We start from the raw sequence: 25214 nt of genomic DNA on the forward strand, positions 1-25214 counted from the left end.
TGAAGAAAGGGAAAAACGGGAATGGTCCACTGATGTAATCAGAACCTAACATTTAAGTTAAGTTCACTTGTCCTACATGGATGTGGTTTGTTGTACCCCCAAACAAGCACAACAGTAACATCAGATATCACTGATAATATATAACCATAACAGATATAAGATTATGCAAAAGTTTAAAATACTGTGCGAATTACCAAAATGTAACTCAGAAAAATATGACCCAGAGATGTTAAGTGAGCACATGCTGTTTAAAAAATTATGCCAACGGCCACATGACTTGCCTGACACAGAGTTAACTCAAACCTTCAATTTGTTAAAAATAAATAAATAAATAAATAAACAAACAGTTGCAAAGTGGTACTTGCTTATTCAACTGTGCAAGAACCTATTAGGTGCCAGACACTATCTTAGAAGACTGGAATACAGAAGTGAATAAAACATACAAGCTCATGGACTCCACATGCAGACTGGTAGGCAGGGATGGTATATAACAAATTCAAATAATGAAGACACAAATACTTAACTTCAGAGATCTGTAAGTGCCACAATGAAAGTAAAACATGCTGATATGCTATGAAATGAAAGCGGGTTAATGGAGGCTGAATGAGCCAAAGAAGCTCCTCTGAGATGTCTGTGACATTTGGGCTAGGAGCCAAATGTTAACAGTGAACCAGCCATTTGGACCTAAGGGAAGAGAATTTCAAAGCCAGATTAAAGTCAGCACAAATGCTCTATGTCAGAAAAAAGAGTTCAGAAAAGGATGGGTATGGGAACCTATCAAAATCCCCAAAATGTGAGGTCAAACAGTGAAGAAAAATGGACTGCTGATTTTGGGGCTTTGGGTTGCAATCTACTTGTGAGTCTAAAATCAATCCAGTGGCCCAAAACCAATACTTTGAAAAAAGAAACAATAAAATAAGGATATGGATGTAGGAAGAGTTTAAGTATTATTTCTTGAAACTTTATTCTGGTTGTTTATAAATCACCTGAAAGGATATATTCTTCTGGGTTGCTATGTAAATGTTATTTTCTACTGAATTGAAATGCCTGAAGTCACTGGTTAGACAAGAAAAGCTAAGGAAGGATGATACAGAAGAGAAGAGTAAGTAAATAAGTTACACTAGAAATGATTAAGTATATTCCAGAACTGTGTGCAGAGACTAAAGAAGAAATCCCAGTATGAGGATGCTGACTGAAGATTAATCTTGGGAGAGGCAAGTGGGACAGGTAAAGGGTAAGAAGGCAATATAACAGTAAGATCAACTGGGATGAAATGGAAGAGATGATGTGAATATCCACAAAAAGTACCCGGAGAACCATCAGTAGGACTCAACCCATTAAAGGTACAAAGCAAGTTTTCTACAGAAGCAGGATGATCAACTTGAATACTGGAACTTAATGTTTTAATTATTTTCAAGCTTAAGAAAGGATCATATATCATTGTATATAATAACCAATTGAGAGAATTATTGCTTACATTTCTTTTAAACATAGGAAACTTAACATCAACTCTTCTTCATCCCTTCCACACCGAAAGGATAGGAGATTAACAGTAACACTCTGACTTAGAGCAAGTCTGGATTTGAGAGCACATGAACACTGAAATGCTATAGTGAACACTTTCATCAAGCTGAAAACAGGTAAAATATTATCCAAGTGAAGCAATGAGTAGGTTTTTATATATTTATTATAAGCACAAAATATGTTCTATAATAATGTGCAAGACAGACTGACCATCAGAAGATGGAATGTGTTACAGTTTAATAAAAAAATTTTGTGTAATTGATAGATGAACTGAGAATGAATATCATGATTGAGTAAACTTTTCGACTTGGGCATATATGTTTCTTTTAAGCTATGAAAGATAAAACCAAGTTAAGAAGTAAATTAAACTTAGAACATTAGGTTAACAATTTTTTATAGCTATTAAAAACCAAAAACTTAAGCTGTATCTTTTCACTCATTTTCCACTTTTGAATATGCTTAAAATACATTACAAAGATAGTTATACATAAATTAATAAATTACACAGAGGTATGTGTTCAAACTTTTTAGTAATAAGAGTAAATTACCAAAAACTGTTTTAAAGATCAATGTAACAGAGGCTAAGGAGAAGAAAAGGTATGGCAATTACATAATTTTCAGTTTTAAAACTCACATGCAGATTTATCACTAAATGAATGAACAGTTCAAAAGAGAAAAAAATTAAAGACATATGTCATTTCATATATGCCACTTCTCTATATTATACAGATAAGATCAGAATGATCTTGAAAGAGTAGCAAAATATTTCTAGAAATTGAGTCCTTTTCCTATTGTTGACCATTACAAATTTTTAGAGGAACTGTAGAAGAAAGAAAATAACACCATGTTCAAAATTACAAAAATACTAGTTTATAGCTATATAAAAAAGTATTTTAATGTTTTCAGTTAAAGTGCAAATACAATAAAAATCTATTTTACCAAAGGTGTTCACTTGTGTATATATTCATATGCACGACCTAATTTTCATCTATTTGCTTTTCGTAACACTAAGACATTATTAGTCTTATCTTTCATTGATGTGTAATAGAATTTTCCAAAGATAACATTACATGAGATAATGTGACACATTAAATGCAGAAGCAGATAGAAGAACCAGCTCTCAATTAAGTCAGACATTAAATACATACACTGAAATGGAAAACACCACCAGTCTTTGCATTGTTTCCTTAAAAAATTCATTAGTTGGGGAGGTGAGAAGGGTAGTTAGTTTCCATCAAAATGCTACCTATCTATGCTAACTGCAACAGGCTTATTTTTAAAAATGCATTGATAAATATTTTTTCACCTTTACTGAGGTATGAGTGACAAAAATTCATATATTTAAGGTATACTATGTAACATTTTGATATACACATACATTGTGAAGTGATTACCATAACGAGTGAGTAAAGATGTCTCTCATCTTACATGGCTACCCCACCTCCTCCTTGAAAACACACTGGTATTTTAAAATTTCTCCATTTTAATTTAGCACACAGTAAATACCTATAGATAAATTCACATAATCAAAAGTTCTTTATAGTCTTCAATACCATGAACACAAAGGTGCCCTGAAACCAAAAGTTTGAGAACCACTGGTATGCAGACATTTCCATGGGTAGGGTATATGGAAAACTGAAGAATGCAACTCTATATTGCTAAACCTGGTATTGTCTCACTTTTCAGATCAACACACATATTCACACATCTCCCATATCTATCCAAGCATGCAAAGTCACATATATGAGCACACATACCATATTAGTTTCCTCAACTGGAGGGTGGTACAATGAACACAGCAACAAAAAATTTTCTGACACAAAATGTCAACAGTACTGTTCTACTTTGATCTCTGTTAGTTGAGCTTATTCTGTGACCAACTTTCTCCAAAAAGAAAAAAAAAATGATTAAAAAATGGTTTAGCCAGGTGCAGTGGCACATGTCTGTAATCCCAGTGACTTGGGAGGTAGAGGTAGGAGGATTCCAAGTTAAAAGTCAGCCTAAGCAATTCAATGAGGCCCTAAGCAACTCAGTGAAACCCTACCTCAAAATAAAAAAAAAAATATATATATATAAAATTTAAAAAAGGGCTGGGCATGCGGCTTACTGGTTAAGCACTCCTGGGTTCAATCCTAGTACCAAACACCCCCCCCCCCCGACAAAAAAAAAAAATCCCAAAAGTTAACATTAAATCAGGCACAATTCATATTTATTTTCCTCTCATGAATTTAAACTTATAAGCATTTATTGACAATTTAAGACAGGTGGGAATCAAGGTACTAAAAAGAGAATGGATTATAAATATTCTAGATAAGGATTTTTGAGCCTCAGTTTCTTCCTGGATAACATGGAGATTAGTTCTTCCTTGCTTGATTCTATCAGCAATGTTTTAGCTCGCTTCTGCATGCACTCTAGACATAACTAATACTAATGGATGTCCTTTGTTAAGGACCTATCATGTGCTTGGATGAATTTCTTTTTTTTTAAGAAAAAAAATTTTCATGTGAGCACAAGGCATACCATTAGAGGAATGACTGTATGATCACCTAAGCCAACTCAGAGTTACCAAATATTTATTAAACTCTCCATAGCTTGAAAGTACTAAGAATGAAACTCCCATGAATAAAATTATTTTGGTGAAATATATCTTTTGATATATAAGATACTACTAGATGACTTTATAATTATTTGAATAAAGAACACAGGCTAGATTTCTTGGCAGTTACAGAATGTACTGGTAGTAATATTCATTTTAAATAAAAATATTAGACAAAGAACAAATTCAAAAGATAAATGAAAGGCATAAAAAGACAGGAGCAAACAATTTGTAACTACAAGTAAAAGCAGATCTATCCACTCTTCAGTGTATTTCAGTGTATTTCCTCCATTGGTCAGGATACATTACATATCCTGAACATCACTAACTCCAAAAATCCAAAATGCTCCAAAATCTGAAACTTTTGAGCAATGATATGATGCCACAGGTGGAAAATTCTATACCATGAAACTTTGTTTCATGCAGAACATTACTAAAATATTATATAAAATCATCATTGGGCTATGAATAAGTTAAATATGAAATACAAATAAATTTGGTGTTTAGCTCTCAGTCCCCTACCCAAGATATCTCATTATGTATATATTAATATTCCAAAATCCTAAAACATCTGAAATTCAAAACATTTCCAGGGTCCAAGCATTTCAGATAAGGAAAGCTCAATCTGTAAAATACTTATTTCTAAAATGGTAAACAATGTATGTAATAAATGGAACAATGTATGTAACATGTATATAACAAGAAAAAAGCTATGGATCTTATAACAATAACAAAAACAAATTTGCCTACCATTTAGAGCCTGCTGACCAGCTGCTTGTTTTTGTAAATAAAATTTTATTGGAATACAAACAAAAACTTGGAAAGTAATGGATTTGGAATAGAATTTTGCTTTCATAATGATAGTTTTTAAAAGATTTCAAAAATTAAAAACTGGAATTGTTTCACAATAGAATAATGTTCTAAAAATCTTAAAAAACCCTGATAGTGCAGACCATGTCATGTATGTGCAATGTTCATATGTAATATCCTCTGTGCCTTACTGTAAAATGCAGGAGACACTAACTCACAGGGTTACTGTGAATATAAACCACTTTTAAAGCATTCAGAATAGGGTCTGACACACAGCACACTCTTAATAAATGTTGACTGGCTATGGTTATGTAGCAAGTAAATGAATAGGCTGAAGTGGAATCACACATACTCCCCACCCCAATTTACTTACGTGCATTATCTCCTTCTGGAGGTTGGTAAAAAGAAAGGCCCAATGATACTATGGCTGCGATTTCTAATATAATTAAAGTGACATCTTGTAATGCTTCCCATACTAATTGAAGAAAGGTTTTTGGCTTTTTAGGAGGTATAAAGTTCTTTCCAAACACTGCTTCTCTTCTTTCTAAATCTGCAGGGTTTCCACTTAAGCCTAATAAAAAGAAACAAATTTCAGTGAACACTTTTACTACTTACATGTGAAAATACTTATTTTATTCTAAACATTAATTCCTTACAGTTTAAATTACAATTCATAGGACCCTATCAAAATGTTTATTTTTGTGCTTCAGACTTAGTGTACAAAATTTAAAATTACTAAAAAACACATGCATTGCTTTAAAGAAACATTTTAAGAAGACAACTTATGAGTGGATTCAAGAATTTTCACTTTCCAAATTGCTTATTTTTTATTATACTATCTGACACCATCTGCAGACTGACACAGACCAGAACTGATAAGACCGTTTGATAGTTCTTATGTTGGAATTAACCATTTCCTTGACCTTTATTTAGGATGCTTTCCCTCCAAAATAGGGGGAAGTTTATATGTAGAGATATATATGTTGATTTGACTTAGTTATTGAACCCTAGACAACTAATCAGTGAAGAATCTGGTTTTCTCTCCTCATTCACTAATGATCGATGGAAAGTTAACTTATCACACCCTCTAAAAGCTTTTCTACTAACATGCCTGTGATACTGACTGATAAACAATTTGCAAGTCACAATACTGGGAGACTTAGAATGACCTTTCTTTCAAGAAACAAGGTAGTGCTACTGACTGACTGACTGCATCTACTGTCACTATAAGAGAAAAGGTACACTGTGGGATGTAATATTTATTGCTTGGAATGCAGAATTAGCAAGGTAGAGATTGAGAGCTGACTGGACAAATCCTTTTGCCTTTCCTTCATCCCATCAAGCATTCCCTCCTCTAATCTAAGCCTGTTGATCCTGCCAAACTCAGATATATCCAATAGGCTAATGCGAAGCGTGTATACACATACATCTTGTGGAGCATGAAAACATGGATAGAAATGACAAATCAAACTTTCCCTTAGGCTATTTAAGAATGTCAAGGAAGGAGTCAGAGATACCAGAATAACACTATTTTAATTTACCATATTAGTCTGAGCTTCAACTTTTTTTTTTTTTTTTTGCAAGAGTTCATTCCAGGAAAAACATCAAAGAAAGAAGAAGAGAACAGTAGTTAAGTGAAACACTCTTGTTTTTAACTCTTTTAACTACTAATTTCAATGCTGAGGCAGGCAGAGTTGAAGAGAAACTGTTAGAATAAAAAACAAATGAACATGTAGGTGTAAGGTAATTATTTACTTTCTTCAAGGTACTAAGAAAGATTCCAGAGAATGTTCTCACTGGCAACTGCAATGTGGTCCATACTGAGCAGTTCAAAGACCATTTTACATTTCTGATAACAGAAATCATCAACCAAAACCTTCCACAGAGCTCTGAGAATGAAGATGGAGTCCATGGAAGGAAAGGCAGTGAAGAACTACAGTAATAAGGATGGTATTACACGGCAGGCATAATGGGTGGCTTTGCCTTGTCTCATGTTTTAATGACCTAAGAAAATGAAACAAAAAGAACTACTAGCCCTCTCTGGATTGTTGTCCATTTCCCCCTCCCTAAGAAATTTGTTTGAAGGTATTGATTATATCAGTTCAACATACACTAATTGAGACTACCAATAACTATATACATGTAACATCTGATCATTTTAAGTATCACCACTATCACAACAAAAATACTCAAATCTTAACTGGTTATAACAGAAGCCAAGATTTTATGATAATGTTGAAAAGAACAGTTAACCATAGCTTTGGGGACTTGGGAAGGTTAAAAAAAAAAAAAAAAAGCAGCTTGTTTTAAGGATTACTGCAAATCTTCTAAAACTAGCACCAGCACACACAAGCACACACCTTCAACTCTACACTAATAAAACTATCTGGTTTAGAAGACCTAAGGACAGTTCACTTACTGAAATTCTGTTTAAGTCACTGGAGCTCCTTGGGGGTGAGGGAAATTAATTTGTAATAATAAGCTTACCAATCTAAATAATGAAGTTAACATTTTATAACAAATAATCTGCCACCTAACAGATATTTACTGAACATTTACTACTTTCAGGAACTGTTCTACAACTGAGTAGTCAGGGTGAATGAGACAAGTCCCACATTCAATAAATATATATTATATGGAAGGGAGAAAAAAAAGATATACAATCAAAATAATTAGAGATGCAAATAAGTACAGAGACATTAAAGAGGGTCACTAGAACTCTCTTAGTGAACTGCACTGGTCTTTCTGAGGAGCCAGCTCCCTACTCAGACTCAGACTTGAGTCTGAATGTTGAGGAGTCAACCATGGGAAGATTCCAGAGCAAAGCATTCACAGCAACACAAAAGCAAATGCAAAGGCACAGAGACCAAAGCAAAGTTAAGAAGATTCAGGAGCCAGAAAACAAGGTACTATGGTTAGAACCCAATGGCCAAGGAGAAGAGAGGATCAAAATGCAAAAAGCAGCCAGAGGTGAGATCAGGGAGATTTGTAAAGACAACTTAAGTGAGACAGAAACCACTAGAAGGGTTTAAAGCAGGGAAATGATTAACTAATCTGCATTTTACAGAGATTATTTAAATTGCTATGTGAAAACAAAATTGAAGAATGCTAGACTGGACAGAAAGACTAGCTGGAGAGGTTGTTGCAGTACAAAGTAAAAGATGACTACACTTGAATCTGGGTTTTAAAAGTAGAGGCAGAGAGGTATAACTGGATCCACCAGGTACCTTGGAAGGAGTTCAGAAAACATGCAGAGTGATTGGATATGGGATGAAAGGGAGGTGGAAAAAAAGGAAGATCTAGACTTTTTTTTTTTTTTTTTTTCCCAAGTACTTTATAGGGGTTGTTTACTGGAATGTTGGAAGCAGGTGGGTTTACATGAAAATCATGACTAATGCACATTTGAGTGGGTGGATGATAGAGCCATTTACCAAGATAGGGCAGGCTCTGGGAACTGTAGAATTAAGGTAAAGAGTAGGGAGCAGTTCATGGCTCTATTTTACAGATTTTAATAGACACAAGTGGAGATGTCTAATAAACACTTTGCAAGTCATATTCAGACCTCAGGGAAGAGTCTGAGCCTGAAATCATCAATATACAGATGATTCTGGAGCTATGGGTCAGTGAGAGCTCCTAGAAAGCTAGAATAAGCAGGTACAAGAGAATATGGATAAGGCTGTGGCCTTGCAGCACCCCAACATTTGATGAGGAAGAGAAACCAAGGCAAATATAAAATAGCCAGTGTGTGTATGTTGGGGGAGGGAGGAGAATAAAACAAGACATACTAATGCAGCACTGTAGAAACCCAGGGAAGAGTTTTTAAAAATGGAGTGGCTGACTATGGCAAATGTTATTAGAAGGTTGAATAAAATGAAGACAGGACGGACCACTTTCCTTCACTAGATAGATGGTAATAACCCTGACAAGGAAACTTCCAGCGGTATGGTGTGGGAAAAAAAGTCTGACTAGAAAGAAATGAATAGAGAATGAGCGAGTAGAAACAGTAAATACAAATCACTTTTGCCAGGACTTGTGATGCCACAGGAAGAAATAAAGCTGAAAAAGTGAGTTAAAGTGGGTTTTATTTGCATTTTAAAAAAATAGGTGACAGATATCAAGACAAATTACTTGCCAAGAAAATGATCAAGTAGAGAAGATGACAATAACAGGAGACAAAGAAGAGGCAAAAAGGATGCAATCCACAGCAGGCATATTAGCCTAACAGGTGTAGGAAGAGGTTTGCACTGCAAGGAGGCAGAATGCAAAGTTTGGGGGAAGAGATGGATAAGCTGGTGAAGTTGGCAATGAAACTACCTGGTCCTCATTTAAAAAATACAGGAGATACATCTAATTATTAGGAATAACTGATAAGTAAAAACAATGAAAAATATTCTGTGTTTTTCTGTGGGCTCGATTGATTTCAGTGGAGTGGCAATGAGGCCAAGGTCACACATGAGATTGATTTCCTAATGGTCCAGTTAACTTTACAAAGAGAATATATAACCACAACTCACCAAAAGCAGCATCAGAATTACATGCTTTTTAGGATGGGATCGAGGAGAAAAAAAACAGCCTATATTCATTATATGAGTACATAGTGGCTCAACAGTACTACCTTTAGAGTTGAACAGAAAAGGGCATTTTACAGAATAAAAAACAAATTACATCAAAACTTTGATGTTTTATAAGCAAATGTGGCTTCTCAATTGTTAAGACTAATTTAGGAAATGGAGGTGGGGCAATTTACTAGAATGTTGCCAAGGTGGGTTTAACTGGAAAGCATGGCTAACACACAGCACATACTACACTCCTATCAAATTCTGTACTTGAAATTGTGCCTCATCTCTGTATGTATGTGTGTACAGGTATATGTGGGTGATGGTGGGAAGTGGTAGCCACAGCCAATCTGACTTCTCTAAGTGAGGGTCAGAGCAAAATTTACAGATCAAGAAAGAATGTGAAAATATGTGTTTATGTACATTCTCAATGTCAAAAGAGATGATCCCTCCTCTAAAGTCAAATTTACACATCTAATTCCAAATGCCTACCATGTGCCTGGCACTGTGAAAGGCACTAAGCATACAAAGAGCAGTGAGCCCAACAGGATACCCTTCCCTGGCACCTGCCCTCTAGGAACTGGAGAGTTTGGTAGGGAAGACTGACAAGCACCCAATTAAACACAACCCCCTGTATGAAGTATTATGATGGGGATGGTGAAGATATTGCAGGAATACACTTGGGGGGCTGGAATATAAATTTAGGGGGCAGGGCAGGGGTGGATAAAAGAATGCCAAGATATCAAGCCTGAGCTCTTAAGAATTCTTCAATAGATAAACAGTCACATTTATCATAGTCACAGGATTACTATCTTTATTAAAGAATGAAGTATTTTTTTCTTCATCGAGGGTAGTTAGTTTTAGGTGGAGGTAAAGTATTTTATTTTTCAGCAGTTCAGAAACAGAGTGAGCATGACATAATAGTATTTAAGACAACTGAAAATTTTGCTGTCTCAAACACTGAAGAGCAGAGTTGGGAAAAAGAGATGAGATTAGAAAAGTAAGCAGGGGTCAGATTTCAAGATTTATAAGCCTAACTAAGTCTAAACTTCATTCAGAAGGAAAAGCAAAACTACTGCTGGTTTTAAGTAGGAAAGTGACAGACAGTGTGAAAGAAGATAGAAAAGGCACCAAATATGTTACCTGAATTAGCACAAGGGGATGGTGACCTCAAATAGAGTAGTATGGACCTAGAGAAGTAGACACTCTTGGGTTAAGAGAAAGCTAGAAGTTACAATTTCTAAAACTTGTTTACCAAGTAGTGGAGAGTAGGTAAAAAAGTTCATGTCAAAGTCAAGGCCACCCAAATTCTAGTTTAGTAACAAGTAGCCAGATAATTTCATTGGAAAGGGAAAAAAGCATGCTTTCTGGAAGGAAAAATTGAAGAGGCTGAGAAGATGCAGATATCTAAAAGGAATCAGGTCTTCAGGCCCCAAACCTGGGGGTGAATCCTGGACAAGCAGCTCAAGTGGGAATCACCAGCACCCAGATGGCTTGTGTAGTGACAGGCATGGATGTCATCACCAAAAGAGTGCACAGATGAAGAGGAGGGTGTACAGACAGAAACCTCAGGATAACCAGAAGGCTGACAAGACTGGCCAGATAGGAAAAAAGAAAACTACAACACTGGAAGACAACAAAAGAGAATTTTTTAAAAGGAAGTATGTCTACTGTGACCTGAAAAATAAAAATAAGCTTAAAATACAATAGCAAAAAAAAAAAAAAGACCACGCTACTTCAATATTTCAACTATGACTTTTAAAAACAGTTTATATGCTATAGAGTTAGAAGGAGTCTTAAAATATTTTCGTAACACCCATAAGCAATGAAAACTAGTGGTGACCTGAGCAAGTACTACAATAAACATAATTATCTATTATAGAGGCAATAAATTTCTAGGACAAGGTCATGAAGGATCATCAATATAAAATTTTCAAGGATAACACTATAAAAGTATAAAAACATAGATGACTGGCACACCGCAGTCGTGAAAATACTTGCTCAATGCCTGTGCTATCCTGCATAATCAAGCATATACATGGGGGCATAAGAGCATTCTTATAGTAGCTTGTAAGTTAATAATACTCTTGGGTAAAGGGCTGATTTTCCTAAAGAGCTAAAATAAACTTCCATGTTTGAATGTTAGTTTTATTCTATTACACCATGAAGACATGGTCAAAGGACACAGGACACCATTAAAACAGTGCTTCCAGCAAGTGCAAATACAAACTATCATCTGAAACATCACGGAAACATTGGGCAACTAGGGAGAAATGCTATTGACCTCACTCTGATTCCTACCACACACCTCTTTCGTTTCTCTCTACCACTGTCTCCTTTCTTATTTACTTTGCTTTTTTCTCTTCTACCTAATTTCAGCAATCATCACTTTAAAAAGCTTAGTATTTCATTTGATTTCTTATCCTTTACAAATCCATGAAGCCCATGCCTTTTACAGAATACCAAGTGGTACCACCTTTAATTTTTATGTATTTATTTTTATACTTTGCTCAATGTAATACACTGAATAATAAACATGGTACTAGGGTAGAGGACTGCATTCCAGAAACCCCATTACTTGAGACAGAATACCTACCATTTAATATAAACTATAATATAAATAACATAGGAACACATTAAAATAAAAAAGATACCAAAAGCTTTTGAAAAAGAATCAAGAAATATGATAGAGAATAAGAAAGTCAATGTAGGAAAATAACCAAGATACAAAACAAAAAAAAACTTGTTAAGGTAACTTTATGCAGTTAGGATGTTCCAAGCAGGTTATTTTGATATAAAAGTACATTATTGGATTCTGAAGACTATAAAACAGATGTTTGCTCAAAACAATAGAGCTAAAAATACAAAGTTACAAGTCTCAATTCCAGCTAATCCTTAATTTTATAGTTCCAATTCCTTTAATGACGGTTAATCAGAACAGTTAGGAAGTTTTTAGTATTAAAAAAAAAAAAATCACATCTGGTTCAAAATAATTCCTTTAGGTCAGTACCCATGCAGTAGTCTTTAGAACAAGTTCAAGAACGACTCTACTAGAGAACAAATAAAATGGTGGGACAAAAAGGAAGCACAAATATACAACTGCCTGACTAGGTAGGGCAAACTTTTAAAGACCAGACCAACACACAGAGTCTGGATCTTGAATGTCTCCAAAGACCCATGTGTTGTTGAAGGTATGGTCTCATCCTGTGGGTTTATTTAAACATGGTAGAACCTTTCAGACATGGGACCTTGTGGAAGTTTGGTCATGAAGGGCATACCCTTGAAAGGAATACTGGGACTCTGGCTTCTCCTCTTTCTCTTTGCTTCCCATGCACCATGAGGTGAAGTTTCCTCTGCCCTCTGCCCTGTGCTCCTGCCAAAGATGTACTGCCTCACCACAGGCCTGAAGCAACAGGCCAAACCTTCAAAATTTGCAGTCAAAATAAACCTTCCCTCCTTTTTAAGTTGATTATCTCAGGCATTTTGTCACAGGGATTAAAAAGCTAACTAACACATAGAACCCTAATTCAATTTTTTAAATGATGTAATTCCAAAAATTTTGTTTTTCCATACAAAAATATTAGAAAAAGGAAACACAGGTCCCTGTTGCAGTATCTAAACTTGCTCACAAGCTATGTGAGTTAAACTTATCCCCAGCCCTGAGTTAAACTTTTTTATAACCAGCAATACCCTACAGTGATTAAAAGCATAGTCTCTGTATTTAAAATAAGAGTGTAACCAGAGTGATACTTTGGGTAAGGTGTTTAACCTTTTCTGTGCTCTCTGGTTTGAAAACAAGGCAAAGATGTTAGAAGGAAAAAATCAAATTAATACTTGTAAATGCTAATACCAACCTGGTACACAAAGTACTATCTAGCATCTGTACTAGCCATAATTATACTTGTTACTGTTCTTAAGAAGTTTCTTAGGTTGTTCCTCCAGGTTTTACACACATAGCAGATAACCTGATAATACTATATTTTAGCAATTTGTTGGGATTGAACTCAGAGCAGGACACATGCTAGGCAAGTACGGTACCTCTGAACTACATTCCAGCCCCATATTTCAGCAATTCTGAGTTACACATTCTTATATTTTATTAAAATCTCTGAAATTGGAGTGTGATTTAATTCTATACTTACAAGTCAACACTTTTACTTTTTTAAGAAGGGTATATAAAACATGATAATCAAATCCTAGGTCTGATAAAAGGATCGTAGAGTCAATGAATGAATTAATAAATAAAAGAACTAAAGGCACAGGTAGAGAACTTCAGTTTTACTAATCAAAATCCATGTGCTTTGACGAATCACTTTAATTTTCACTTTCCCAGACTATAAACAGATTATTCTAACAAGTACTTGTTGTCTAGATCATTTCTTTGTGCAGACAGGTGCTTATTTCTGATCATGTTTCACTCATTATCGCCCAGTTATCAGTGACAAAATGTTCAATAGCCTTCTGAGTGACATGTTCCTACTAGACTAAAACTGTGAAAATTCCTTTGGAAATAATATTCCTATGAAGGCTGTTGCTATTTTTATTTATACTTTAAATAACTGCAAATATAAATATAATCCTTACAATGTTTTGTTTCACATTCTTTAAAAGAACATTTCAAAATGATTGTTTGTTCATAAACATTAAAGACAATAGTTTGTACAAATTTTAGCAAATATTAAATTCATAATATTAGGAAGAACACAAGCAAAAGCGTTCTAAAAACAGAAGAGGAAAAAACAATGTATACTTTATTTAATAGCCAGAATACCAACAATTCACAAAAAAAATCTTAATGTCAAATGTTCTAGAGCTTATCCATTGCATCTACCATGCTGTCAAAATGGTATATAAATCAGTGCTTCCTAAAATATAAACCACTGTACTAGAAGCAAAAGTTTCAATTAACTTTACTAGTTAAAACACAATCAGTGTAAGGAATTCTACCCAAATTAAGAGCACAGAAGAAACTGCACTGCAAACCAAGAAGAAATCACACTTATAAAAATAAGATGGTATATAGAGGGGTATTCAGTTATTAGAAAACAAGAAATCTGATTATGAGTAGAGAAGTATAAAGACTTTAGTGTTAACATCACTGTTAATCTGGTGATCATGAAGCATTCATCAATTAGGTTTAGTTTAAATTTAACAGGCCTTGCAGAAAAAGAACATACACCAAGTATATGAAGAAGACTTTTTAGGACATGTGAATATTGATACTAGCTTTCTCTAAATTATGCTACCTCAGAGAAATTAAAGGAACTATTTATCAGTACAGTAGTTAGCAATTCACACAGAATTACATGAATGTTTAAAGAATTTTTGGTGCAACTTGAAATTCTGAAACTAATAATCTTGGAAAATTACTTTTTGTTATTAACATTAAATATTGTGAGCAGCAATGTGGCATGTTTCAGAAAATGTTAAGAAAAGCACTTTTGCATAAATTCTCTAGAACTGACTTTGGAATATATACTCAATATATTATTGTAATAATTCCCCATCCTTACTAAAATAAATGGTAATTACTAAACATTCATCATATGTTTCTTCCCCCTTCTCCTTTGCAATTTAGAAAGGTCTTCTTGAAATTTCCTAACCTAAATTTTACGTTCAATATGATCAATGTATCAAAGACCATCTTTTCAAATCATTTAAAAAATGATAATGCAATGAAGTTGTAATAAATTTTCCATTCTTGATTTTCAAAAGGAAACTTCTGATAAATCAAGAATTATGAAACCTAAAGTTTCTTTGAATAAGGGAAAATTCAACTCAGTCCAAAGTTTGAAAACTATTTTCAATCAGAGAAATACCTGCTAAGTGAAAAACTATGTGCTATCTAAACTGCAAACTTTGTTTTAGGACCTCCTGAACTAATAATTAAAGTCTAGGTTATGCCCTATAAGCTAAAAAGAACTTGGTCAGTTACTGGCAATAAGAACTATTTTAAGCCACCTGGCAAAATGAAGAATAGTAAGCAGAGTTTATTTCCACTGAATACCCTGGGGGCTACCAAGCCTGGTTCCATCCTCTACAGCCCGAATGGAAAGACAATCTTGTTATTGTAAACAGGCAGCAATAATATGTACAGCAGGACAAACTATTTAATCCCACTAGTCTAAAACATAAATTAATCTATAACATTATTTCTTGGTCTAAACATAACTTTAATGTGCTAATCAAGTAACCTATTTTTAATATCACTAGAATTACTGCATGGTCACGGAATAGCGAAGACAATATAAACATATTTTTTATGAGTCAAATATATAGCATTCTCTGCACAAAGGACTAAAAAAAATAAAACTCACCTTCATTCGGAGATGTTTTCAACTTGGCGCAAATTCCATAGACATCTCCATAACTTTCCTGTATTTTTCGTAATGCATCTGTGGACCTGAGCTCCATGAGAGCCCGCAGCTCTGCGAGCGTAATTCCAAAGTCTCCATCATGATTAGCTTCTTTCAAAGAGTTTTTCACACCACTATATGCAACTGAGTTGTTTGCCATGTCGCCCATTACAAGTGTAATTTAATAGGAGGAAAATGTTTCCCAAAAGAATCTAATTTTCACTTGATATATTTCCAAGATGAAAATCTTTTAAATATGATAATCTTTCTTAAACCAAACACTTCATTGTATGACTCTGTAAAGCAGCATCAGCAGCAACATTTCCCAGAGAAGTATCTTGACCTTTGGTCCATGACTCATTTCTTCACATCAATCATGAGATGTACACATCTGTAATAAAATAAGTAAAACTTAGTAAGATTCATCTTACAGTATTATGCACATAAGCACACTTTATAAATGCCATCAGGTAACTAATCAAAGTACACTGTTTGCTTATAAATATTTGTGAATGGTGGTTTTGTACCTTTAAATTTTTCTTGCATGATAAAAGATCCAACTATGACTTCTAAATAAAATAATTTATCAAAAGACATCAGATCTCATCATTGTTAAATGAAACTGCTTTTCACATATCCTTTTTCAGTATTACAGTAACTAACAGCTATCACTGAAAATACTTAGTTCCAAGCACTATGAAGACTGATTAAATGAGATTCACTCTCTCATTTAATCATCACAATTTAAACCTGTGAGGTGTTACTACTCTGTACTCTCTGAAGAAGGGTTAAGGTCCTATGAAATTTGTTCTGCACAACAAATGGCTGAAACATCTGAGTGTCAGCTGTTTTTAAGTCCACTTTCCTCTTCATACATGGACTCGAGCTCTCTAAACCTTTCATACGGAATAGCCTCTGAAAGGTCAAAAAACACAATTAATCCTTTAATACAGTTTTTGCAATTCTCCTTGGTCACTCTACCATCTTTCGGCTTTCTAAAACAAAACTATCTTCCACATGATTTCTGGCACAGGTCACCACCTCAGGTCTTTTTTTGTTTTGTTTTGTTTTTTAGAAAGGGTCTCACTAGGTTGCTTGTAGTCTCACAAAATTGCTGAAGCTGGCTTTGAACCTGTGATCCTCCTGCCTCAACCTCCCAAGCTGCTAGGATTATAGTAGTATACCACCATATCCAGTTCAGGTCTTCTTTTGACTTTCTAGCTAAATAATTCTCTACTCCTTAGTCTTTTCTGTTATTTTACTTTCTTTGCTTGCCTTTATTATTATCTGAAATTATTTTGTTCATTTGCTTACATGTTATTACTTTGTCTCCCTTCATGTACAATATTAGTTGAGGGTAGGGTTTATTCATCACTATATTCTCAGAACCTAGAATTGTGCCAGACCATGGTAGAAAACAAAAGTTAAGAGAAACAAAAATAATGCAATGTGCTTCAATTTCATTACCACATTTCTATTTCCTCATTGTAACCTACCGAAAGAACTACCTAAAGATTCTTCTTTCTCCATATATATCCTTTAAACAATCACCTCAAAGTGAACATGCCAAAGACTGGATTCACCATATCCCCTAAAGATATCCCTTCCACAATCACCATCACCCTAATCACCTAAGCTTGAAATCTTATCCTTGATACCATCCTCTCCAGGTTCAGTTACTGAATCTGGTTAATTCTACCTTTGAAAAACCTCTTCTGTACAGTCCTTTGTGTTCCTGATCTTCAAGCCCCTCTATGCAAATCATAACCACTACTCCCCAGGTTCTTCTTCATTCTGAAGTCAAGTCTCCTAGTATACCTTGTGCATTTCGCCACTACATTTAGCTTTTTAAATAGGTTTCGTGATACTATCTAAAACTACAAGAGGAAAATATAATCCCATCACTCATGCACGTTTGGCATTTAAGGCCAAGCTATGGTTTACTGATTCACATTTTCTCCCTCCCCAAGAAATCCATCTGTCTCGTCCCTAAACATTTAATACAATGATGATCAGGAGCCTGAAAACATACTGTGAAATTAATCTTTAGCTATGCAACTACTATGAGGATGTTTTTAAATCATGATACGTGATCCACATGCTTCAGCATGTATGTCACGAAAGTCACCCAGAGGACAGGTTAAATTACAAATCACTGAGCCCCATCTCCAGAGTTTTAAATTCAGCGGGATTAAGAAGCAGCTCCATAATTTGCATTTCTATCAAGTTTCCAGGAAATGTTGATGCTATCCATCTAGGGAGTACACTGTGAGAACCACTAGATTGAACAATTAATAAAAACGTGGAATTCACACCAGTGAATGACTGATAAGTTTGCCTGCCCTGGGTTAAATCTGCAAGAATGCAATAGTAATGAATTCTGTAAGACATTTTCTTTGTTGTCTGTTTCCTCCCACCTTACAAACCCTTATTCTCACCCAATTATTACCAATTTTACTCATCTCCTAGGCAAAATGTGTTACCTCCTACACACACATCAATTATTATAACAACCCAAATTCAAAAACTGGAGAGGGTAGTTATTCGATATTCTACTTAAGTCTTCATACCCAAAGTTTATTGGCCTGAACATAATACCAAACCTAAAATAGAGTTTTATTTGGTTAACAGATAAAATAATTAAGATTCATAAGTCTTGGGTTGAAGGGAAGGATGTTCATCTGTCTCTGGTTTTCAATAAAAGAATTTTCTCAGTAACTCCTGGACTGCTACCCTACCAGTTACCCCTGAGGTGAAATGTCCTGCCTGACAGGAGATTTTCACAGAAAAATCAAATGTTACCTAGTAGCTTTTCACCGCTCTGTCTTCTTTTGGAGCCATATACCTATAGGACTCACACATTCTGAAATTTAAAGGGAAGGTAAGACTACTATTGCTCAAAGTGCCTGGAGCAGAGGAAAATAACAGTCTACTTACGTCTGTTTCAATATCAGAACCACCCTGTTGCTACACAAAAAATAATTCTTTCATTTCAGCTTTGATCAGCAATATAATTGATTTTTTAAATTCCTATATACTGATCTTTTCCTTCTGACATATTTCAAATAGGAGAAAAGAGTTCTTGGATATTCTTAAAGCCCTCAGCAAGAAAGATACATAATAGAGCTAGGAGTTGAACCTATATTTTTAACTCAAAAAGCCATGCTCTTCCTATGAATAATGCCTCCACTTCAAGTCTTCACACTTATTAGGTTATAATAGAAGTTTCTGTTGATAAAAAAGCAGTCTAATCCCAAACATACCCATTTAATCAAATTGGTACTGAAGGAACATGGTTGTGGATATTTGCCACCACAACATCCTTTTCCCCATTTTACAGTAACAACTTCATTATGTATTTAGAGATCTGCCCTTGCCAGTGCTCAGGAAACATGAGTGGGAATCCATCTCATACATCCTCCCAGTCATGTTTCACTGGTTCAGGAATGAGAATGTGACCCCAAAGGGGTCAATGAGTGGAGGCAGATTTCTGCTATGACTTTAAGACAGAGACTCATTTCTTCTTATTGAATGTAAATCTGAGAGAGATATGAAGAGTAATTGTGGCCATTGTGTTCCATAGGGGAAAGTTTCTGAAAATGGATCCAGTAGAGAACAGAGCATGTAGAAAACGCACACAAGCAAGGCATGTGCCTGTGATATCATTTGAGTCTCTGGGTCACTCAATGACTAAAATTGGTTGTATCCTTGATCTTTCCAGTAATTTATCAATTAATTCCTTTTAAGGGTTTAGTTTTCCAACACTCTGCAACCTAGGGCTTTGATAAGCACATGGTTATCAATCATGTTCAATTTCCCCAGTTTAAGAAAAGGATGACCAGGGAAAGACAATCAAGTTGAGAATAAGACACTTTCCAAAAAGTGCATTATTTGAATTACCGATTACCTACAAATGATATATCAGGCTGTTATTTTCTACATTGTCTATGACATCTTTCTATCATTTTCTTCTTTAACTACATTCATCTGACTGACAAACATGCTGAGAAAAAGAAAAAAGTTGTGCTTTTTACTTGTTTGCTACAAAATGACAAGCAAGAGCAATCCCACTATTTGGAACAAGATAAAACACAAAGCAGAACATTTATTTTTATTTTCTTTGTTTTTAAATTTTCTTTCACTCTTCCATTTGAAAAAATTAAGGAAAAAAAACATTAAGTTGGAGCTGAGAAGAGGGGAATTTTAAAGAAAACACACAGCAAGTCCATGTAGGAGACTTAGTTTGCAAAATATATCCCAGGATAAATAACATCACTGATCCAGTGTTGTTAGTCTTTGAGGACATATGCAAAGAAAAGAGGAAGATGAAGAACAGAGTTGGGCAAAAATGACTATGATCTTTAAGACAGGGAATAAGATGGATTCCTATTGATACATAAGCTTTCTTGTGAAAGGGCAGGGTCCCAAAAGAAGACAAAAGAATGATTGTGAGACCCTGGTAATGAGTGGTGCTCATAAAGAACTTTGTTAATAATACAATTTCAATTTCTTCTTTCACAAAACCACTTGACTTATCATGGAAAAGTTACATGAAAGTTATCTAGACTCAACAACCAAAATAAAATAAAATAAAATAGGTAATTAACTAAGAAAATTATGGGACAAAATATTGAGCTGGATGAAATACAAAGCCCTAAAAATGACTGTGAGTAGATTCTGGCAGGAAAGAGAAAATATATGCTTACACAACTAAAAATATTAGTAACAAGAGGGAAAACCTGGAAGGAGCTATTTTTAAATGCATTGTTTAGCGATCAATTCCTGAATGATTCTAAAGTTTTGTTAGTGATTCTGAGACACAGAAATTGTATTTATCCAATCTATAAACATTTCAAAGCTGGATAAATCGGCAAATATGTTAGATGATAGGATAAGGACCTGAATAAACAGATGAGAATGAAGCTAAATTTAATTGGTACAAAAGTATGGCTCCTATATTTAATTTTTTAAAAAATGTAACTGTATAAATATGATATGCAATAGATGCAATAGCATTTATGAAAAGACAAAGGTTCAATTCACTCCAAACTAAATATGCATTAACTTGGTATTAATTAGTGGTACCATGCTAATATTAAGGTAGCAACACAGAGCAGTTACTAAGTTTTTGGAGTGATTAGGCAAAGTATTAAATTTTATAAAAAAGTTATTAAATTCAAATAAAAATAAAATACAAACTATAAATAAAAATTTAAAAGCCTTCAGTGCTCATAAAAAGAGAAGAATCCTAGTATTTAACAATGGGGATAATGAGGATCAAGTCCAATTGCTCATTTTATAGTCACTGAAAACACTTATAATCATCTTTTTCTAAAAAGAATAAAGATACTTACAGAATCATTAAAAACAAGAGTAAATGACCAACAGCAGTTAAATCATGGGATAATTCATAACAATGTGCAGGTCTTCTGGAGGCTCCTACTACTGGGGAAATATATTGTACTTCAAAATGGGCATGGACATCCTAACCATCAGATGCACCAAATAACTGACAAAGAACTAAAAAGTAGTTTTTAGAAGAAACTAGAGAGATCTCCATTTTCTTGTGTGTGTATGTGGTATATGTTCCTTTAACATAAAATCAATTCCACTTCCTCTGCAACTAGCTAGGCAGTTATGGGAAGAGGGATAACTAACCTTTATAGTGGTTTCTCACTGTAGCTGTCATTGGCATTTGATTGAGAGCTACTTCATAAATTATTAATTCTAGCCCTGCTCCACCCAACTTTCCTTGATACCAGCAGTGTGGTCAAGTCAGGTAAACAAGTTTAAACTCACCACTTATTTAAATGTTCCCTACAGATAACGGATAGTGTTATGGTTTGGATACAGTGTCCCCCAAAAGCTCATGTGTTGAAGGCTTGGTCCCCAATGTAACAATGTTCAGAAATGGAAAGTGATTGGATCACAAGGTCTCTGATCTCATCAGTGACTTGATTAATCCACTGATCACTGTGGACTACTGGGAAGTGGTAGAGGCTGTGGGAAATGTGTCCTACTTGGAGGGAGTAAATCACTGCTTCCCTGCTGCCGTGAGCTAAGTAGCTTTCCTCTACCATGACCTTCCACCATGATGTTCTTTCTGCCTCACCTCAGGTCCAGAGCAATGGAGTGAAGCCTCTGAAACCATGAGCCAAAGTAAATCTTTCCTCCTCAAAATTATTTTTCTCAGGTATTTGTCACAGCAACAAAAAGGTGACTAACAGATAGTACGACTGCTACATAACTGAGCCTAGATTTAATGTCTATTTGACTGAAAAACTACTTCAAGGCAAAACCATACCTGAGCCATCTCCTATTTTAGCAAGAGGAGTTATGATCTTTCAACTTTCTTGCAGTCATTTTCAGCAGGGAGAAAAAAAAAAAACTTTTACCTGATTCACACCCTAAAAACCTGAAGTCTTCCAACAATTAAAATAAGTTTTAGTAAGAAATGTTAAGTTACTGTAAATTATTAGATACAGTGCAACAGAGGAAAGTGTAAAATGAGAGATACTATACATATCAAAGAGTAAATACCTGAAGATCATACATGTTGGGGAGTTTATTTTACAAAGTTTTGGTATATTCAGATTACTTCATTAAAACACTCAGAAGAACACAAGGGATGACTCAAATTTAATTCACATTTTTCATTGTTCAAGGGGCACAAAGACTATACAGCTTGTTAGGAAAGTAACTCTTACAGATGAAGAATGAATGGTATACACATAAACAAGTATATTTAACAAGCAGGATTTAAACTTTATAGAACTGATATAGCAGAAAATAAGCATTGTTTACAATGCCTAGTTTATTAATCTCAAAGGATTCATAAATATCATCCTGTATCTGTGTTGACTAAAATTAGTACCACTCCCCTCAGTAATTTACTTATCATCTAGTAGATTCTTCAAAAGGCAGAGAATAAGTACAGTACTTTAAAGGGCAAGTTATAGCTGCTGTCAGTTATAAATTTGACATGACCACTTTAACAAATCTCTCAGGGTAGGAAACAAATTTAATAGGAAAGGCATTAATTTGCTCTTTTGTTACCGTTTTTTAATCACATAACTGCAAAGATTTGTTTACCTTTCTCTCTGTCTTCTCAAAGAACTGAGAACTCAAGGTAGAGATTTGTGCTATTCATTTTTGACCCCCAACACTGTCTGGAACACAGTGGAGACTTGTATTTACTGAACAAAAATGGTTGTTTGAACCTTAAGCTATAATCAACTTGAAAAAGAGGTTTTGTAATAGAAGTAATGACAATTCGAATAGCAGAACAAAACAACCATGTAATATACTTAACATAATATGCTAAGTATGTTAGATGAGTTCAGAGAATCCCTTCAAAGAGTTTTAAAATCACCTTGGTATGCAAGATCAACCTAACTTTCATTTAAATTCTTTCAGACAATAGAAGTTAAAAGGTATTTCAGAATTTCAAATGAATCACACACTGGTGCATGGCCATGGTTTTTAGCCAGGGTCCTAGATCCTCAAGGGTATGCAAAATAATAATACTGAGTTTCAATATTTCATAAAGCCTGGAGGAAATGACATGTTTATTTGGGAAGCAATTTGTTAGGATTATCCATGCTAAATAAAAATATGCCAGATCAATAAATGATAAAGAAACAAAAAAATCCTACCAGTAAAGGCATTTATTAAGAAAACCCTCAACCTCCAATCTAGCTATCATCTTCTCTGAAATTTGTTTCTTCATGTGCCACTCACAGCTCAACTCATTACAATGGAGCTTCTCCTGGGCTACTTACTGCAACAACTCTTTCAAGGACCCCTGTTGTTCATAAGTCTAATCAACACCATTTAGTCTTTGTCTGACCTACTGGCAACCTCTGCTACTCCTGATTACTCCCTCACTCTTGCAATGTTCTGTTGTGAGAACGGTCCTCCCATGACTTTATTCTTGTTCCCTCCACAGTGCCATATCTGGCTGCATGTTCTCACTTTCCACTGCTGTTCCACTTCTGGAAGAACTGTCAAGGGAATCAGTGGGGAGGGGCTGGGTGGCACAGTAATCTTTATTATAATTGTTTTCATCTGGTTTTAGTAAGAGAAAATGAGATTGGTTTACAGATAATAAATTTATTTGCATGTGCATTTACAAGGCTTATTTATGGTTTTTTTGTTTGTTTTTCTCATGTTTCAGAATTTCACAATTCAATTAAAATGATGGAACCACAGTATAACAGTCTGGCTCAGTGAAAGTGTGAAAAAAACCACTAAATCGCCTTATTCCAGGCCCAAACACAGCTTCCAATCCCATAACCTTTCGTCTATAAAGGAATATGCCATCCCAAAGCAGAACAGGTTCTATAAATTGGTAATTCATCCTCCTTGGGGCTTTTGATAACTGTCATTTCCAGCACAGACTGACTGTTTTTGCCAACAAAGTACTAATTAGGCAGAATACATGATAAATTTTTAATGTGAATGATCTCAATCACAGATATCTTGAAGTTAACTAGAGACATGTTTGCCTTATGGATAGGTTAGTTGGTACCATCTCACCCTAAATGCTGATGATTCGTGAATCTCTTAGGAAATCAGTCTAATTTTGCCATGTTGTACTTACTTACAGAGTCAAAAAACCATAATCCCTCTGAATTTACCAAAACCAAGATAAATTTAAAAGTTAATTCTACATAACTACAGATTAGTGGTTTTCAAACTTCAGTGTGTATCAACATCATCTGAAGGACTCCTTAAAACACAGACTGCTGGGCTTCACCTCAGAAATTTCTTCAGTGGATCTGGGCACAGTGTGAGAATTTACATTTCTAACAACTTTTCAGATGATGGGGATGCTGATGCTATTGGTCTGGAGAATCACTATTGTAGGTAAGTGTGCCCTGGACTTTGATTAAGAAACAAACTGTTGGACTGTCACTCCTGATCCAAAATTTCCTGATGAAAATACAAGTTACTCATGGTTCTTTTATTATGCTTTTCTTAATTTGCATGGATAATTGAAAGCAGACCATTTTCTAAAAATATTCTGTAAGCTGGTTCTTTGAACTGCTTTGGTTTTTAATACCAAGTATATTGACCTTTTTCTTTTTTTAAACTATTGAAGCCTTATATATTCCACAAATACTATAAATAATTTCCTTCATTCAAAGTAGAAACATAGAGACTCATATTGACACATTTAGGACACAAATTATCTTAAACACCTGAAAGTATTAATTTTAACAAATTTTAAAGGGAACCATAATTTAGATAATTACTTCCTCCTACTTTCTAACCCCCAAAATAAACTACACTGCTTTTCTCCTATTGTTTTACTTAGGTATTTTAGAAACCTTTCATTCTTACAGCAAGCTTCCTAGTTAAAAGTAAGCT

The 25214-nt window shown here is 34.6% G+C and overlaps 1 protein-coding gene across 3 annotated transcripts in view; it reads right to left on the reverse strand.

The window, feature by feature from the left end:
• Nucleotides 1-25214, reverse strand: part of ATP2B1 (ATPase plasma membrane Ca2+ transporting 1) — a 106649-nt gene that overhangs the window by 44096 nt on the left and 37339 nt on the right. For all 3 annotated transcript variants that reach the window (XM_079139191.1, XM_079139192.1, XM_079139193.1), the window contains exons 2-3: nt 15804-16233; nt 5304-5501 (exon numbers count right to left, since the gene is read on the reverse strand). In XM_079139191.1, coding sequence (XP_078995317.1) covers nt 5304-5501; nt 15804-16011 — 406 coding nt within the window. In that variant the 5' untranslated portion in view covers nt 16012-16233. The remainder of the gene's footprint in view (nt 1-5303; nt 5502-15803; nt 16234-25214) is intronic.

This window comes from Sciurus vulgaris (assembly GCF_902686455.1).
Source record: "Sciurus vulgaris genome assembly, chromosome: 5".
Classification (NCBI taxonomy): Eukaryota; Metazoa; Chordata; class Mammalia; order Rodentia; family Sciuridae; genus Sciurus; species Sciurus vulgaris.